The sequence below is a fragment of the Brassica napus genome, chromosome A7 (genome assembly GCF_020379485.1).
Source record: "Brassica napus cultivar Da-Ae chromosome A7, Da-Ae, whole genome shotgun sequence".
Taxonomy (NCBI): domain Eukaryota; kingdom Viridiplantae; phylum Streptophyta; class Magnoliopsida; order Brassicales; family Brassicaceae; genus Brassica; species Brassica napus.
This window is the reverse complement of record NC_063440.1, coordinates 1,416,915-1,434,854: the sequence shown is the minus strand read 5'-3', so window position 1 is coordinate 1,434,854 and position 17,940 is coordinate 1,416,915. Positions and strand designations below refer to the sequence as shown.

General features: G+C 34.4%; 3 protein-coding genes across 4 annotated transcripts; all 3 read left to right on the top strand.

Moving 5' to 3' along the window:
• The first annotated feature begins 227 nt into the window (after positions 1–227).
• On the top strand, positions 228–1,649 carry LOC106356150 (probable xyloglucan endotransglucosylase/hydrolase protein 21). Its single transcript, XM_013795965.3, has 3 exons — positions 228–572; positions 662–855; positions 1,081–1,649. The coding sequence occupies exons 1-3, from the start codon at positions 297–299 to the stop codon at positions 1,553–1,555; spliced, it is 945 nt and encodes a 314-aa protein (XP_013651419.2). The 5' UTR covers positions 228–296; the 3' UTR covers positions 1,556–1,649.
• A 2,468-nt stretch (positions 1,650–4,117) lies between these two features.
• LOC106357705 lies at positions 4,118–8,545 on the top strand. Its single transcript, XM_048737201.1, has 12 exons — positions 4,118–4,271; positions 4,401–4,487; positions 4,609–4,658; positions 6,124–6,202; positions 6,310–6,595; positions 6,675–6,793; positions 6,865–6,997; positions 7,068–7,144; positions 7,219–7,413; positions 7,624–7,813; positions 7,887–8,068; positions 8,165–8,545. Exons 1-12 carry the CDS (start codon positions 4,269–4,271, stop codon positions 8,399–8,401), a joined length of 1,638 nt encoding a protein of 545 aa, XP_048593158.1. The 5' UTR covers positions 4,118–4,268; the 3' UTR covers positions 8,402–8,545.
• Positions 8,546–13,324: 4,779 nt separating this feature from the next.
• On the top strand, positions 13,325–17,546 carry LOC106357706 (serine/threonine-protein kinase MHK-like). 2 transcript variants are annotated; one of them, XM_048737200.1, is made up of 19 exons: positions 13,351–13,595; positions 14,309–14,358; positions 14,481–14,601; positions 14,692–14,770; positions 14,842–14,910; positions 14,992–15,081; positions 15,152–15,293; positions 15,385–15,487; positions 15,565–15,617; positions 15,695–15,761; positions 15,900–16,008; positions 16,075–16,140; positions 16,211–16,279; positions 16,362–16,419; positions 16,481–16,585; positions 16,680–16,714; positions 16,800–16,845; positions 16,945–17,026; positions 17,115–17,546. In XM_048737200.1, the coding sequence occupies exons 3-19, from the start codon at positions 14,594–14,596 to the stop codon at positions 17,254–17,256; spliced, it is 1,323 nt and encodes a 440-aa protein (XP_048593157.1). In that variant the 5' UTR covers positions 13,351–13,595; positions 14,309–14,358; positions 14,481–14,593; the 3' UTR covers positions 17,257–17,546. The 2 variants fall into 2 exon arrangements, with proteins under 2 accessions (XP_013652848.1, XP_048593157.1); XM_013797394.3 differs by having other exon boundaries at positions 13,325–13,595; positions 14,309–14,601; positions 16,478–16,585.
• The last annotated feature ends 394 nt before the right edge of the window (positions 17,547–17,940 follow it).

The window sequence follows — 17,940 nt, the reverse complement described above, 5'->3', positions numbered from 1 at the left end:
AGGATGTAATACATTAGCAATAGTTAATTGACTTAAATGTTCAAGATGTATAGCACTATAGCTTTGGTTATGCTCTCCAGGCTGGTTGTTTCTCACATTAGCCACACTAATCTCACCTTTTTTTCTTTAAGAAAATTAAAGTAAATTTAAGGACTGAAAAGATAGCAAGGAATCAAAACCCCATTATATAAATACCCACCAATCAATACTCGTCTGAGTGTCTCAAATTCAAATCAACACTTAACACCACCTAAACCCTTCAAGAAAGAGATACATACCGAAAGTGGGAAACCAAAATGGCTTCTCAGGCACTTTTGGTTATGTCATTAATTATTATTCTTGGTTTAAACATATTTCTTGTGGCACACGCTAACTATCTCAACCAAGACATTGACATAACATGGGGTGATGGTCGTGGAAAGTTTTTGAACAATGATACTCTTTTGAATCTCACTCTTGATCAATCTTCGGGATCAGGGTTTCAATCGAAAGCCGAGTATTTGTACGGAAAAGTCGACATGCAGATCAAGCTTGTTCCGGGAAATTCCGCCGGGACCGTGACCACCTTCTACGTAAGTTCTTAATTAGCAAGTCATAAATATAAATATATTACGTAATGTTACGGTGAATAATAGATTTTGGTGTTTTTTTTGGTGTGTAGTTGAAGTCTCAAGGATTAACATGGGACGAGATAGATTTCGAGTTCTTGGGGAATGTTAGTGGAGATCCTTACATACTTCACACTAACGTTTACACTCAAGGCAAAGGTGATAGAGAGCAGCAGTTTTACCTTTGGTTTGATCCCACAGCTGAGTTCCACAACTATTCTATTCTTTGGAATCCGAGTCACATAGTGTAAGTAGAATTTTCTAGTTATTCTTAGCTAATTTCATATATATATATAAATTAAATAGATTTTAATTATAGTTAAAAATAGAACCGTTTAGTTAGTAAAAATAAAGAGGGAGTGGTAAAAACTAATCCCAACATAATTTTTTTAACTGATTTTTAAAATATATATTTTTTAATATATGTGTCACTTAATAGTATCTTGTGTTGACATTTTTAAATTCTACAAAGGTTCTACGTTGATGGGAAACCAATTAGAGAATTCAAGAATTTGGAAGCAATGGGTGTGGCTTATCCAAAGAGCCAACCCATGAGAATGTACGGTAGTTTATGGAACGCAGATGATTGGGCCACAAGGGGAGGACTGGTCAAGACAAACTGGTCAGAAGGACCATTCGTAGCCTCTTTCATAAACTACAACTCTGAGAATGCTTGTATCTGGTCCATTGATAATGGAACCACGACTAATACACCTTGTAGTCCCAGTGGCTCGTCGTCTTCTTCTTCTTCCACCAGTACTAGCGAGTGGTTTTCGCAGAGAGGGATGGATTCTTCGAGCCGGAAAGTTCTCAAATGGGTTCAGAAGAAGTTCATGGTTTATAATTACTGTAAGGATAAGAAACGGTTCTGGCAGGGTTTGCCTGTTGAATGTGGTGCCAAGAAAAATAACAAGAACAAGAATAAGAACAAAAACATAAAGTCTTGAGATTCTTGTCAGTTTTTTAAAAATGATTTAATGAGTTTGAGGTGTTGGTTGCTGTTATGATCATTTGTTGTGTTCATGTTGTGTGGTAAATGATGGAATGAGAACTTCTTTGATGAGTTTCTAGTATTAAAAGTTAAAAGAGGAAAAGTATGCGGTTGAAACTTATTGGCTTTTCGATCTTTTATTTTCATTTGAAGGGGTGAAAATGTTGTCGACAAACTTTTTCCTTCTATTATAAGAAAATGAAAGAGAAGACAATTATTTTGTTGTTGTTGTGTATGCAATCAGCTTTACATTGGAAGACAGATAATTTAATGCATGGTATATAAAAGTACGTTTAACTCTAATTAACTAAGTGGTGGTAGTAATTTACATTAAATGTAGTCTAGTGGTAATTTTTGAGGTTTATCCACATTGGTCTTGAATTTGATTATTGCTGGAAACTAAGTTATCGCTATTTGATTAGGCTGGACTTGGTCTTCAGCCCAAGTGGTTAACATGGTATGCTATGATTGACTATCGGCCAACCCAAAGTCAGAAGATATTCTAAATTCAAATTAGACAATATTGTACGTTTTTGGACTAATCCATTATGTATCAATAAGTGTGTTCTTGTTCTTCCAAGGGCCGACTAAATTTGCCGATGTAACATATCAAAAAAACTTAATTAGTATGAAATATTTTGGAAATGAGCTTAAAATAGACGTTATCGTACTAATTGGTTGAACTAAAATTGTAAGCAAGTTTCAAAAGCCCAACAGTTGGTATCAAAACCAAGTTAACAAAAATCTGGAAAAACAAAACCAAAATATTTCTCAGTTCGAGGATGACGATCATCGATGGAAAAGAAAAGTATATAGCAAAGACCAGTCAAAAAGATCTTAGAGTTCGATTGTGAAAAAAATGTCTTCAAGCAGTGGCGGAACTACACCTAGGGTATGAGGGGCAGCTGCCCCCCATGAATATTTCAAATCAATGTATTTTTGTATTGATTTTTTGTAATGTCCCGGTTGATAATTCAAATTTATAGAAGTATTAAACTGTATTTTAATTTTGCCCCAGATAACAAATATTTCTAGATCGGCCAGTGTCCTTAAGGTATCTTGGCAAGTAAAGGTGCTAAAGACTGGTCAAAGTCTTTTCATAACGAGTAAGGATGATACAAAGATTAAGTGGATAATTGCTAATGGTGCTGTGGGGATTAGGTGGTGATGTCTTAATTTTGCTGCAAAGATTAGGTGAATAAATCTTAATGGTGTATAAAAGATAAGAATCCTTTTGGTGATTACAACAATACAAAATGTATGCCTAGCTACACTGGAAGTTGAATGCTAAGGATTTATGTGGTACTTGATCTGAGAGAAATATTGTTATGAATACAATCAAAGTTTTATATTGGAAATTTAGGTAAATAATATCTGATATATAAAAATGTCTAAGTTTGATTAGTATGATGTACTTTGAGAAAATCCTAAAATCAAATATATACGGACTTTGCTGATCGAGTCCCAAGTGAATAATATAATAGTAATAACTGGTTGAGTAGAGGTGGACATGAACTCAAAAATTTTCTTTTGAGCAAAGAACTCGAAAATAAGGTGCTTGTGTATATGTTAGGAAAATTAGGACACATGTACATAATAAAAAATAAATAAAGTGTATGTCCATAATGACAATTAGGCTAGAGTATTCTGTGTATTTTATGTAATATTATTTGTTTTACCTTTTGAACAATTTCAACCATTGATTTTCATCTTTTTTTTTTTTTTTTTCATTTTTTTTATTCTTTTTCCCCTCCAAATTTTATTGATGTATATCTTTTGAAGCAAATATAATTCAACCAAATAATTATGTTACTAAAAATATACATATTTTTTTTACATATGGCATAACTTAAAATTTCTAAAATAGATTTTTAAACAATATCAGACAAAAATTATACTATACTATTTATAAAAATAAAATAGTACATTTAATTAAATGTATTTAAAACAATGTGTTACTAATACTTATAGTAGTATATTATTATATTTACGTAAATAGTATAATTTCTTAGAGCTCTCTCCTCCTCTTCTACCTCCTTTCTTTTCCGGCTCCCTCCACTTCTTCTTGCTCCTCCCTCCTCCTCTTCTTCTTCCTCTCTCCTGCCCTTGCTCTTACTTCTCATCCCTCCTTCTCCTTCCACCTCCTCCTTCTCTTCCTCTCCTCTTCTTCCTTTGCTGCTCCTCCTCCTCCTCTTTAAATACATGTTACTTTTGAATATTTTTCTGTATTTTTCTATACTATTTAGTTAATATACATAGTACGGTATAATATGTTTATTATGTTAAATGTACGTGACACACACTTCTAAGAAGAATAAAAACAAAAATATGCCAGATTGTCCCATCAAATAGTAATTACTGTAATATGGCTATATTTTTTATTTTATCTTCTCTTATGTATATACACCAAATTCTCCCTATATGTTATATGAAAAATTACTCATGCTGTACTCATGTTACATCAGCTTCAAATTACAGCGCGTAGAGCTGATTGGTAAACCGGATATTTCGAAATAAAACCGGTAGAAGGTAGTCCGTGAACCTTCCATACCAAACAGAGGGTTTATTCGCTGTTTCAGTTACTTCTTTCTAAACCAACAAAACCCTCTTCTTCTGCTTCCCCTGGTTCGTTTACTGCAAAGTTCGTCGCTTTGTCAACTCTTCTTCTTATGGTACTCTTCAAACTCCTTTCTCTTAAACCCTAAGTTTTGTTACTTGCTATGTAATAACATACTTTGTTTAGTGAAAGCCATGTCTCTGTTTTTTTATGATGAATCTTGTTTGTTGGGGTTAATTTCAAGGTTGGTGCTTTCAATACAATGTCAGAGACTACTGTTGAGTTATGCCTAGAGCTGTCCGAAGATGATCCCTTTTATCAACATAAAAAGGTCAGAATCGTCAATTTTCACTGCTGTGCTTCTCTGATTTCAATACTCATTAGTTTCATGGTATTATTAGAAATTGAATAGACATAGTTACACTAATAGGGTGAATCTTTTGTCTCTGCAGAAGCTCTTGAGTAGCAAAGGTTTAGGAGTAAAGGAAACAGTGAGTCTTAGTTAGGGATGTTAACTTAGGGTAAAATAACCCAGCCCAGCCCAACCCACAGATAACCCAACCCAATTTATACCCAACCTGCAAAAACCCAAAAACATCAAGGTTGAAATACAAACCCAAAAAATAACCCAACAGGGTATAGGTTTACCCATGGGTACCCAAAGTATTATCTTATTTATTTTAAAAATATATCATGTAATTTTTATGTCATGATTTCGATATCTCGATTTTGCAATTTTATAGAAAAATTTGTTTTAGCGCAAAAACTCGTTTACGATTTTGGCGGGAAATCCCGTTTTCGATTGACGGAAAAATTCGGTTTTGTGGTTTCGGCAGAAAAATTTGATTTTCCGGTTTTGGCGGGAAAACTCATTTTGTGATTTTGGCGGGAAAACTCGATTTTGCAATTTTGGCGGGAAAACTTGCTTTGCGGTTTTGACGGGAAAACTCGTTTTTGCGATTTCGGCGGAAAAACTCGGTTTTGCGATTTCGGCGGAAAAACTCGGTTTTCGGTTTTGGCGGGAAAACTCGTTTTGCGGTTTTGGCAGAAAATTTGGGTTTTGCGGTTTTGGCGGAAAACTTGGGTTTTGCGGTTTTGGCGGGAAAACTTGTTTTTGCGGTTTTGACGAGAAAATTCGGTTTTGGCGGGAAAACTCGGTTTTGGAGTTTTCAGTCGGAAAACTCGATTTTAAGGTTTTGGCGGAAAAATTCGGTTTTGCGGCTTTGGGGTTTTGGCGAGAAAACTTGGTTTTTCGGTTTTGGCGGGAAAACTCGGTTTTGCGGTTCAGTCGGAAAACTCGATTTTTAGGTTTTGGCGGAAAAATTTGGTTTTGCGGTTTTGGAGTTTTGGCGAGAAAACTCGGTTTTGCGGTTTTGGCGGGAAAACTCGGTTTTGCGGTTTTCAGTCGGAAAACTCGGTTTTGCGGTTTTCAGTCGAAAAACTTGATTTTGCGGTTTTCAGTCGGAAAACTCGGTTTTAAGGTTTTGGCGGAAAACTCAGTTTTGGGGTTTGGCGGGAAAATTCGGTTTTGCGGTTTTGGCGAGAACACTCGGTTTTGCGGTTTTGACGGGAAAACTCGGTTTTATGGTTTTGGCGGGAAAACTCGGTTTTGCGGTTTCGGCAGGAAAACTCGATTTTTCGGTTTTGGCGGGAAAACTCATATTTTTGTTTCTGTGAGATAATTTATTTTTACGGTTTTGGCGGAAAAATTTATTTTTTGGTTTTGACGAAAAAAACGTTTTTGCAAATTTAATATAATTTAATTAAAATAGTGAAAATATTATAATATAACTGAAAACCCATGGGTACACCATTACCCTTTTATATTTACCCAACATAAATATGGGTTTCAAAATTAATACCCATGATCGACCCAATAAATCTTAGACGGGTAAAAACCCAATCCATTATTAGTGGGTTTGGGTAAACCCATGGGTAATTACCCATGTTAACATCCCTAGTCTTAGTGGACCATTGGCTCAACAGTTACTGAATGCTGCATTACAAAAGCTGCTTCAGTTTGGAAGAATAACTAACCTCGACAAGGTAAAACCAAAACATATTAACAGTACTTGGTTCTAACTTATTAGTCACTGTAGATCCATTCTTGTCACTGTTAAGTTGCTTTAGATGATAGATTGAGTGAAATGCAGGTGGAAGTTTACTTTGGGGATGATGCTTGCACTCCAGCTGGAGTTTACAGCGTTAGAAACGAAATCTCAGCTCTCACCTGGATCTTTTCCCTCATCCCAGCTTCTTCTTGTAAACCACAAACATTGGAAGCAGCCCTACGAGAAGCTCTAGAAGTTAGAATCGGTGAGGTTGTTGGAGCAGAAGAGAAGGAAGCTAGAGTTGATGATAGCTATAGATGCGAGAAGGAAAGCAGATTAGTAGAATGGGGTCAGAGAAATGGAGTCAAAACCAAACTGCAGATAGCTCGTATGCTTATTTTGATTTTGCAATGTGTGTTTTTTTCTCTCTCTTACCAACAATGATTCAAGTTGTGTTTTCTGAGCAGATATTGAGGGCTACGGACGTGGAGCTATAGCTACTGAAGACTTGAAATTTGGTGATGTTGCTTTAGAGATACCAATCTCAAGTATCATCTCTGAGGAGTATGTGTACAACTCTGACATGGTATATCATTTTATCTCTTCATCATGAATCAAAGATTGCGTTATATTGATGAGTGACTACTTCTCTTTCAGCAACCAATACTGGAGAAGATAGATGGGATGACATCAGAGACAATGATGCTCTTATGGACAATGAGGGAGAAGCATAACCTTGAGTCTAAATTCAAACCATACTTTGACTCTCTTCAGGAGAGTTTCTGTACCGGTAAGAAGAAGCCTTGTAGCTGCTGTACATTTGGTTTGAAGAGATAAACAAACATTGATTTTTTTTTCAGGTTTGAGTTTTGGGGTGGATGCCATCATGGTGCTTGATGGTACACTGCTCTTAGATGAAATTATGCAATCTAAAGAGGTGTGACAAGATCTAATGATAATCTTTAGTACAATTCTTGAATTTATTGACAGTTTTTTTTGTCTATCTTACAGGTTCTGCGTGAGAGGTATGATGAACTGATACCTCTTTTGTCGAACCACAAGAATGTGTTTCCACCGGAGATGTATACATGGGAGCATTACTTATGGGCTTGTGAGTTGTATTACTCAAACAGCATGCAAATCAAGTTCCCTGATGGAAATCTGAAGACTTGCTTGATTCCTGTCGCCGGTTTTCTCAACCATTCGGTATCTTTATTCTCATTTTAGTATCAGTGTTCTAAAAATCAGTTTAGGCGGCGCATCCGCTTATTCAGAACCGATCTTTTAAAAAATCAGTCTAGGCATTCAAAAATTTGGTCTTGGCGCCCGACTAAACATTAATCCTCTATAAGGCGTCTAACTACTGCCTAGCGATTTCTTGAAGCTAAGCAATTGATGATTTTGATTGGTTTGCAGATATGCCCACACATAGTGAAATATGGGAAAGTAGATTTGGAAACAAGTTCTTTGAAGTTCCCACTCTCAAGACCTTGCAACAAAGGGGAACAGTGTTATCTTAGCTACGGAAACTACTCTAGTTCTCATCTGTTAACGTTCTACGGGTTTCTACCAAAAGGAGATAACCCTTATGACATCATTCCCTTAGGTAAAAGTCATTTCTGAGATCACTCACTCAGCTTTCTTGAAAACTTTGTGTCTGAACCTCTCTTCATTTGCAGATGTTGATGTCATTGATGATGATGATGATGAAGACATGGAAAGTGTGTCTTCCTGGACAACTCACATGTTACGTGGGACATGGCTCTCGAGCAATCACAACATCTTCCACTATGGCTTGCCTACTCCGTTGTTGAACTACTTGCGGAGAGCTCATGGTCTTGTTCATCATTCCGAAACAGATGTAACTATTCTTGATTATGTTATGTTTCTTCTTTTTTTAACTACAAGGCATCAGTTACATGTCTAACTTTGTCCATTTTTATTGATTCTTATAAAGCTATGGGAGAACCTGGAAGTAGAGATGGGAGTACTCGAGAATCTCAAATCCACATTTGACGATATGATGCAAAATCTTGGCGAAGCTGATTCTATGGACAGAGAAAACGTGGAGTGGGATGTTGAAATGGCGATGGAGTTCAAAGAGCGGCAGAGAAAGATTGTCTCCTCCATTCTTGATTCTTGTTCTGCTGGTATCAAAATGGTTCAAGAAGCAATAGGTAAACCACCGGTTTAATCAAGTCAGGATGAGAAAACCGGTCCTGGAAAGGAGATGAGAACCGGATCTTGGATTTGGTTTCACTGAGAATTATATTTCAGGGGAAAAATAGTAATTAAACAGTCTTTTGAGTTATAACTTTGAATCAGTTAAAAGTTTAAAACTAAGATGGACAATCTCGGATATAATATAGGTAAATACATTAGGATAACACTAAAAAAGTTTTTGTTACAAATATAGATTCTAATAATATAAAAATGACCAAAATGTTTCATTAAAGAAGTAAATATATATTTATACTCATATGTTAACTGATCCAAACTTTAGGGTTTAGAGTTAAAGAGAGTGGGGATTTTGGATTAAAATTTCAAATTTCACAAAATAAAAATAAATATTAAAAGTTTGAAAATAAAAATTTTAAAAATAGTTTCAAAAAGTATTTTCGAATTACAAAAAAGAATTTGAAAAAAATGAAAAAAATAAAAACAAATTTGAACAAAAATTAAAAAAAATTACAAAAAAATTCGAGTTTGAAAACATATAATCTAAAAATATAATCTAGGGTATTAGGGTCCTTTTACTTATTCAATTAAATATTTTAATCATTTTCCTTCTTGTAGTCTATTTTTGTGATCAAAACTTAAAAATTCTCTATTTAGAAGAATTGCCCTATTATATAATATGAAACCTAAGCGTGTGGTACGCAAATCACCAGCTTTAACACAATACAACATTGTAGACTTGTAGTTATCATCCATTCAATCATCCTCGGCTTAGCACAGTGAAAGAGATCTGCTCTGGTGATAGTAACAATAATGATCTTGGCCATCAGAGCAGAACCAAGAGTTTTAACTGCCTTGCTAGCAGCGATAGGTTAATCTGACAGTGTGGGATCAATTTCATGAAGAACCAATCATGACATTGTTGCTATATGACATAGCTCTCTACATGATCATTCTTTGTTTCTTGATAACTCTTTACCATTACCAACCAAAGAAAATGAATCTAATATGATTTGAGAATGATATATAAGGGGGGCTTATTGAATAAGGGGTTTGAGAAGGTTTTTAAGATTTGGTGGAATTAGAGTGTTTTTTCTGAATTCAAGGATTTCGATGGGGATTTGAAAAAGGAATTTGGTAGGATTTGATAAGTTCTTTTTTAAATTATATATAATAATAATAATATTATCATTAAACTACAAAAACGTAATATATCTATTAGGTTTATATTAATAGGATTCAAACCTGCATTCCCAGCTAGCGTGTAAGGAAATAACCAGAGAGCTTCAGCGAAAAACTTCACACAAAAACCTTCCATTCCATGGAGAATCTTAGCCCAAGCACCTAGCTGCCTTGAGAGCTCAATCTCTGGTGCACCATCTCCTGAAGTCAAAAACCTCTTGCTCACCATACACATGACAACACATAAATCATCGTGTAGATTCCCCTCGGCTTCATAAAGAAGAAGCTGATCGGAACCACGGACAAGAACAGAGGTTGTTGTCCCCATATCTTTGATTGCAATGATCTTCAAAATCTTTACATCTCCAAGTGAAGCTTCTTCAACAAGATCAGCATTGCCAAGGTTCTCAGCTCTGAAATGTTCAATATTAGAGATTGGCAAACAGTTCAATATCTTGGTGACAAAGTCATCTAAGGTCCGGCTCAACACGGCTAGGGGCCCTAGGGCAAAATTTTTTTTTTTTACTCTCTAAAATTTATAGAGATAATGTTTAAATATTTTTAAAATTTAATCAATAATATTTTGTATATTTTGTAATGAAAATAAAATCAAATAATTTTGGGTCCTTTTCAATTTTATTTATTGTATTTATAATTTTTTTATATATAAAAATATAGATTTATAAAAAATTGGGCCCCTTATTTATTATTACACGGGGGGACACGGGCTCGGACCCGGGGCGGTCGCACCGCTTGGCCCCCCTTGTAAGCCGGCCCTGAGTCATCTCATCCCTCTCAACAGCCTTAATCACCATAATCTTAGCTTTAGCCAAATAGTGAAGAGAAAGATCAGTCACAGCATCTCTCAAGAACTCTTATGGATCAGCAAAACATTAAAACCAGTTGCTTTTATCTTCTTAATCATCCATAAGTATAAACTAATATTTTGGTGGGTATAAGATCATATAGAAATATACAGAGTTGCTCAAGTAACTTACTAGAAAAGCAAAACAGGTTTTATCCACTTATAAACCACAAAAGTTTGAAACAACCTTTCTCTGCTGTAACTGAGCTGCTGATAATACCTCTTTTATATACTTGATGAGATATATAAACGTAATTAAGAACGTTTAAGTCACTTGTGTGGATACTAGTAGATTAAGATGTATATATGTACTTATGTTTTGTTCTGTTCGGTTGTATGGAATAAACTTGTAACTTTAATACATATATGTTTCTCAAAGCTTTGTCTAAAAATACAACTGCTTCAGAGACCTGTGGTTCGCCAACTATAGCCATTCATCAACCATTCCAGAATTCGTGTATAACAAATGGTCACAACTCAACTGAGAAGAAGAAACATACAACAACACTTAAAACTGAAATTAGATATAAATCTGTGCATTTTCTCTGAATGACAAAACATTAGAACACGTCAGGATGGAACAATTGTTCTGTTGTGCTTCTTTCAGAAGAAGCGGAAGAGCATAATTATTCACCTTAAGAGTTCTAAGCTGTTCCTGATACTGAGTAACAATATTCTGCCTCAGATGCTGCAACTCCTGGCTTTGATCTTCACTTTCTCTATGCGGCTTCCGTTACGCACCACGGCTCGTTTGAGTAAATTGCTTTGCTGCAATTAGATTTCTGCAAGCAGGGTCGAGAAGCGTACATTTGCTTTGCTGCAGATTGGATTTCTGCTAGGAGGGTCGAGAAGGTTACACGTTGCATATTATCTTCTTCTCGTTGAAATCTCCGTTGTTAGCTCATCAAAGGAACTATCTATCAGACGATGACGGTGACAAAAGTTTTTTTCTCCCAACCTCAGCGACGCTCGTCTTCTTCAAATCATCTTCTTCTCTTTAATTGATTTTCTCCCAATCTCAGCTACACTCTCTTTTTAAATAATTGTGTTTTTTTTTCTAAATTCCATCTATTTAGGTGGTATTCATTTCTATTGAATTTGAAGGGTAAATGTCATCTTTTAACAATGCAAAATAACTTTTGATGAATCTCATTATGAAATCCATATTTTCCAATAAGAGGTGATTTGATAGGAGTTTTACAAATGTTAAATCCAATAAGGAAAGATTTTGAAAAGGTTTTCATAAATCATTTATCCAATAAGGGAAGATTTGACAAAATCCTAATATTTTATGAAATCCATGATCCAATAAGCCCCACTAAAACTTTAAGTCTATTTTATATTGAGAATAATACAAGAAAATATATTTTATCTTCGCTACCGCATCTGTTCTTTCAAGTTTATAAAATTTTCACTAATTTCCTTGAAAATTGTAACATAACACACAACTTAATCTTCCATATATGTATAGCTGAAGAGCATTTACAAAATATCGAATACATAGTGAGAAATCCTAAATCAATTCATTCTCTTTGGCTAAAGTTAATTTTCTTTATTTGGCCTTAACTTAATTTAAAAAAGCCTTTTATTAATCCAACATTTTATGCAATTTGCTAAGAGATGTTTGTTTTATTGAATCAATGTTACAAAACTATAGGCTATTGTATGTCTATATTATTGAGAAAACGACCATTAAAATCTTGAACTTCTAAATTAAATCCAAAAAATCTCTAACTTGTGTTTGAGTAAAAAAAATATCAAACTTTTAAATAATGGCTGTTTTAATTCTTATATTTTGTTGATTTGGTCATTTAAAAAACTTGAATAATCAACTAGTAACAACCGTTAAACCCAATACAAAGCCAATTCAAAAATCATTTTAAGAAAAATCTTAAATCAATTTCATCTTTCTCACTCGAAAACTTAACACCTAAAATTTGATTTCGTCTATTCCAAATCGAATCTTCGATAAAGAAAAGCAGTGGTGGTTTATCCAGTGGCAGATAATGATTTTCATCAAAGATAGTGGCAGATAATCTTAAATCAATTTCATCTTTTTCACTCGAAAACTTAACACCTAAAATTTGATTTCGTCTATTCCAAATCGAATCTTCGATAAAGAAAAGCAGTGGTGGTTTATCCAGTGGCAGATAATGATTTTCATCAAAGATTGCCTTTGAAATAGATTCGGGGAAGATTAAATCCAGTTGGAAATCATGTTTTCGAATGAGGAAGATGAAATTGATTTGAAAATTTTAAAACAAAATGTTTTTTCCTAAAACGACATCAAATAAGGTTTAATGGGGTTACTGGAGTTTAGCAGTTGGTTATTTGAGTTTCTTAAATAACCGAGTCAACAAAATATCAGAGTTAAAACGATCAATATTTAAAAGTTTATGAATTTTTTTTGGTTCAAACACAAATTGGAAAAGTTTTTTGGGCTTTAATTTAAATGTTCATAATTTTAATGGCCATTTCCTATATTCTTTCCATTCCGTATATTATTTTCGATTTGGTTTAGTGAAACCCCTTTGATATATGAGACCATTGACTTTGGGTATCACTCCTCACTCATCAATAACCAGAAGATATTTCGACGCTAAAAAGCCCATTTAGATTGGAGTGAATGATACAAGCCCAAATACTAAAAAGTCCATTTGTTACGTCGTCAATTATTCTTTATCTTCTACGACAAGCAGTGGGCATTTTCGTAATTTACAATATTGGGGGAAATCACAATAATATTAATATCAACTCTGGGACCACCGCCTCCTTCCCCACCACAACCAACCATTTTCCTCCGTTTCTTCTTTTAAAATAAATATAAAATTGATTTCTAAATAAAAAAACAATTACTATTATCTTTGGTATTTTATTTCGTCAAGATATACTTTAAACGTTTAATAAATTAATTTATTATTTCTTTTTTCCTCCTCTTCTTCTTCTTCTTCATCAATTTGTTTTTCCTTTCTTCCATGGCTTCCTAAGCTTTCCTCTCTCTCTCTCTACACCTGCAATTTTCCATTGATTTATTTTCTCTCTCTTTTTAATTCTAGTTTCTCTTAATCTCCTTGTCTTCAGAAAAGAAACGACATTGGTGAATCGTCCTGTAATTTCATTCATCAGATCGTAATATAATTTTGAACTTATCCCCGCATCAATGGTAAGGAATCTCATATGTGTATTCATAGATTTTGAACCTAATCAATTTAATATTTTCAATATTTTAATTAGGTTTTTTGAATTTCGCTACAACTTTTCTACCTAAAATCTCTCAAAATCTTATCAATGAAACCAGATAAATACGTTTTCAATCAATAATCGTTTTTTTGTTGTTTGTTATTGTTGTGGTTATGTTTATGTTAGTTTTTTTTTTCCTCCATTGATGTAAAAAAAAAAAGAAAACTCTTTTGGTTTGGTTCATAGTTATTGTAAAACCTTCTTCTTACTATTGACTTGATCTGTTTTGTTTCTGTTTCTTCTTGGTTTTCAGTTTTTTGTTTAATCCCAATTTCAGAGAAATTTTGAAGGAAAAGATAATAAATTTTACTTTTTTTTTCTCTGGGCACATCCTTCTGACTATTCTTTCCGGTGTAAATCCTTATGATTGTTTTTTTCACGAAATAAATACCGTTTTGAGAATATATGCCTTTTTAAAGAATTTGTTCATATTCATGAATGAATTGATTTTTTTTTTCTTAAAAAAAAATATTAGTTTCTCCAGATTCTAAAACCCGATCTGGATTTAAGCATCCTTATCTGATTATTTTCTTTTACAAAAAAATGAAAATAAAAACCAAAATTTTACTTGATTAATATACAATTAAAGATAAAATCATTTGTTGTTAATATCAAAATTTCTCCTTTGTTTTGCAGATAAGTTTGTTGTTTACCTGAGTTAATCTTCCTTCCTTTGGATGAAGAAGGTTGGTGATTGCTGCAGCTTGTAAAAAAAAGCTGCTTCTTTTGAACTATGTTTCTAACTTTTACAACAACTAATCACTCCAAACATGAGAAGCTGTTGGTTCCTCTTTACTTCATGCTACAGTCAACAAGAATCAACCAGTTTATGCAAACCAGTCTTAAAACTATAGACACAACAACACACCTATCAAAGGTGGAGTTTATCATCAGAGATCTATTGACCATTCTTTTATAATAATGGAAAGGTTTGTTTTCTTTTTTGCTTATTCTTCCTTGCACATATTGGTTTAGACTTAATGCTATAGAAACAGACAAGATTCTGTTTGTGTGTGCAGATATAAGTTTCTGGAAGAGCTTGGAGATGGTACATGTGGCAGTGTATATAAGGCTGTCAATCTTGAAACATATGAAGTTGTAAGTTTCATGATGAAATAAGTTTTTTTTATTTTTTCCACTCATCTAATTTTATAACCTTAACTTTATAGGTTGCTGTTAAGAAGATGAAGAGAAAGTTTTATTATTGGGAAGAGTGCATGAATCTGCGAGAAGTAAAGGTATTGTACTTGTATCAGTTCTTCAAGCAAATCCACTTTTGTGTGTTCAGAGTTTAATGGTGTAGTTTTGTGACTCTCCAGGCTCTTCGCAAGCTAAACCATCCTCATATCATAAAGTTGAAGGAGATTGCGAGGGAACATAACGAGCTTTTCTTCATCTTTGAGTGCATGGTACTAGAGATGATATTCACTCTCTTTCCCCCTTTGTAACATGTTTTAATTAATATTTTCCTTGATTTAGGATCACAATCTATACCAAATAATGAAAGAAAGGGAACAAAGACCTTTCTCTGAGGGAGAGATAAGAAGTTTCATGTCTCAGATGCTTCAAGGCCTCTCCCACATGCATAAAAATGGTTACTTCCATAGAGACCTGAAACCAGGTATGTATGTTTGTCATATGCTTGCTTCTCTTTCTTTGAATGTCTTTTAACAATTTGTATTCCGTTTTTTTTTTGGTTTTGGTTTTGGAAGAGAATTTGCTGGTGACAAACAACATCCTGAAAATTGCTGACTTTGGACTGGCTAGAGAAGTTGCATCTATGCCTCCTTACACTGAATATGTGTCTACTCGTTGGTAAGTGGTTGATCCATTTGATATTGTATATATAAACTTATTAGCTAGCTTATAACTGACTCTCTTACTTGCAACAGGTATCGAGCTCCAGAAGTTTTGCTACAGTCTTCCTCATACACTCCTGCAGTTGGTACTTTCTCTAAAATCTTTTTTCTGTTTCATCACATTACAATATTGCTTAGAGACTAAAATTTAAAAGAACTGCAGACATGTGGGCAGTGGGGGCAATATTAGCTGAGCTTTTCGCCTTTTCTCCCTTATTTCCTGGTGAAAGGTGAATTATTTGGTCTTTTACCAAATGCTAAACTGAATCTCTGAACAATGAAATCTGTTACTGCATTTAAAGCTTCTTTGGTCAAGTTTTGTGTAATACTATTTACACTAATATAATGAATGGTTTTCTTATGAGCAGTGAGATAGATCAATTATACAAGATTTGCTCTGTTCTTGGCAAGCCTGACTGGACTACGTTTCCTGAAGCGAAAAGCATATCTCGGATCATGAGCATTAGCCACACAGAGGTAAGATACCTTAATGAAGTTGCTTATAAGATATCCAGTCTGATCTTTGAATTTCTTTATGAACAGTTTCCTCAAACAAGGATTGCTGATCTACTCCCCAATGCTTCTCCTGAAGCTATTGATTTGATCACTGTGAGTCCTTGTGTTTCACTCTTCTTTGAAAGTTAGTATATATTGGTTCTTATATCTTTTGAATCAACAGAGACTTTGCTCATGGGATCCATTGAAACGACCAACTGCTGATGAGGCGCTAAACCATCCCTTCTTCAATGTAATCTGACTTATCCTCTTTCTTCTTTTGAATCTGTTTCACACACACTCTCTGTATTGATAATATAAGACACCACCAATAGATGGCTACGCAGGCTTCTTATCCTCTACATGACCTTGAGTTGAGGCTTAACACCATGGGTGAGCGTTTTTTCTTTATTTCTGCTTTCACAGCAGATATTAACTTTGTTGTATTCAGCAGCGGAGATGCCTAACCTTGAGCTTAACCTCTGGGACTTCAACACAAAACAAGATGAATGTTTTCTCGGCTTGACCCTGGCTGTAAAACCAAGTGCTCCTAAACTAGGTAAGTATCATTCCCTTATGTAGAGTAGATGCATATGGTCATTCATATGATTACACACATTGACATTGCAACAATCCTTTTTTTTTTGCTGCAGAAATGGTCTGCAATGCATCTCAGGACATGAGTGAGGTAATCTTTTAGACACCATGAAATTGTAATGAGCTTCTCATTGAGTTGTTGTAATGAATCCAATACTCTCTTTTTTTTTTTGCAGAACTTTCTCTTTTGCCCTATGGTTAACAATGATCGTGAACCATCAGGTGATGAAACTTGAGCCTTTGATTAAACTTAAGCATATGTTTTTGGTTATGTTTCTCTTTATTGAATTGCTTTTTTTTTTTTTTTTTTAACATTTACAGTTTTCTGGTCTCTGCTCTCTCCTGATGAAAACCGCGTCCACGCACCTGTTGAATCATCATGTCCTCTATCTCTGTCCTTCAGGTGAGAATGATTCAATGTTTTTTCTACTGAATCCATTAATGTGTTAACATAAATGTGTTAACAGAAACTTCTTTGTTGTTGTGAGCAGTCCAGTGCAGCAACACACAAGCGTGGGACCTCCACAACAGTCAACAACAGGGTTCACCATGGGATCATCAATGCAACCGAACATGTTGGACCGCCCATGGATGGCTGTGTCTGCGCCGTTTCAACAAACTCATTACCTCTGATCTTACTTAATCCATAATACCTACTAAGAAAAAGTAAATAACACAGAGGTTTGTCAGTTAAAAGAAGATAGAGAAGAAAAAAACAAACACAGAGGAGGTTGTAGATTTTGCCTGTCACCTTATTATTCTCTGATTTGTAAAGATTGGGGTGTTTTAGGTGACTTTAATTTTCTCCCAGAGCTTGAACTTAAATCATTAACTATTTTATCCATTCTTGAGAACAGACAAGTATCCCTTTTGTGTAATATATATATATATATTATAAATGAGATAATTGCTTATGTTGTCTTCTTTTCTGTCTCATGTGGGCTCATAATAATAATACCCAATCATTCAAAGTTTCAAACCTTTCCCGTGGCTCATCCTAAGGGGTTAGCGCAAGTAGTATGTCGCTCGGGTTATTTGGTTTTCGGATAGCAAAAAATTAGAAAAAATGACTGCTGATTATCGTGAAGTATTGGTCATCACATGGCTAACCATCCAAATTAAACAAATATATACTTAGCTACACGAAGTATATATTATGCATGGCAACATCCCTCAACTTTATGATGTTATGTAGTTAGCATCACGAGTTTAATTTCATATCCAAAAAATGATGTGTATGTTAGAGACCGTTTAAATCTCTCGTTACATCAACGAAAATGTGACGTACCTAACGGTAATTTACCTAATTAGATTTTG

What these genes read in the sequence shown, in the direction of transcription:
- LOC106356150 (XM_013795965.3), top strand. Translation starts at nt 297, where the DNA reads ATGGCTTCTCAGGCACTTTTGGTTATGTCATTAATTATTATTCTTGGT. An exon ending in GGACCGTGACCACCTTCTAC is followed by an intron (nt 573 to 661) that starts GTAAGTTCTTAA and finishes TTTGGTGTGTAG; the next exon opens with TTGAAGTCTCAAGGATTAAC. An exon ending in TGGAATCCGAGTCACATAGT is followed by an intron (nt 856 to 1,080) that starts GTAAGTAGAATT and finishes AATTCTACAAAG; the next exon opens with GTTCTACGTTGATGGGAAAC.
- LOC106357705 (XM_048737201.1), top strand. An exon ending in CCTTTTATCAACATAAAAAG is followed by an intron (nt 4,488 to 4,608) that starts GTCAGAATCGTC and finishes TTGTCTCTGCAG; the next exon opens with AAGCTCTTGAGTAGCAAAGG. An exon ending in AACCAAACTGCAGATAGCTC is followed by an intron (nt 6,596 to 6,674) that starts GTATGCTTATTT and finishes TTTTCTGAGCAG; the next exon opens with ATATTGAGGGCTACGGACGT.
- LOC106357706 (XM_013797394.3), top strand. An exon ending in ACCAAGTGCTCCTAAACTAG is followed by an intron (nt 16,586 to 16,679) that starts GTAAGTATCATT and finishes TTTTTGCTGCAG; the next exon opens with AAATGGTCTGCAATGCATCT. An exon ending in CATCTCAGGACATGAGTGAG is followed by an intron (nt 16,715 to 16,799) that starts GTAATCTTTTAG and finishes TTTTTTTTGCAG; the next exon opens with AACTTTCTCTTTTGCCCTAT.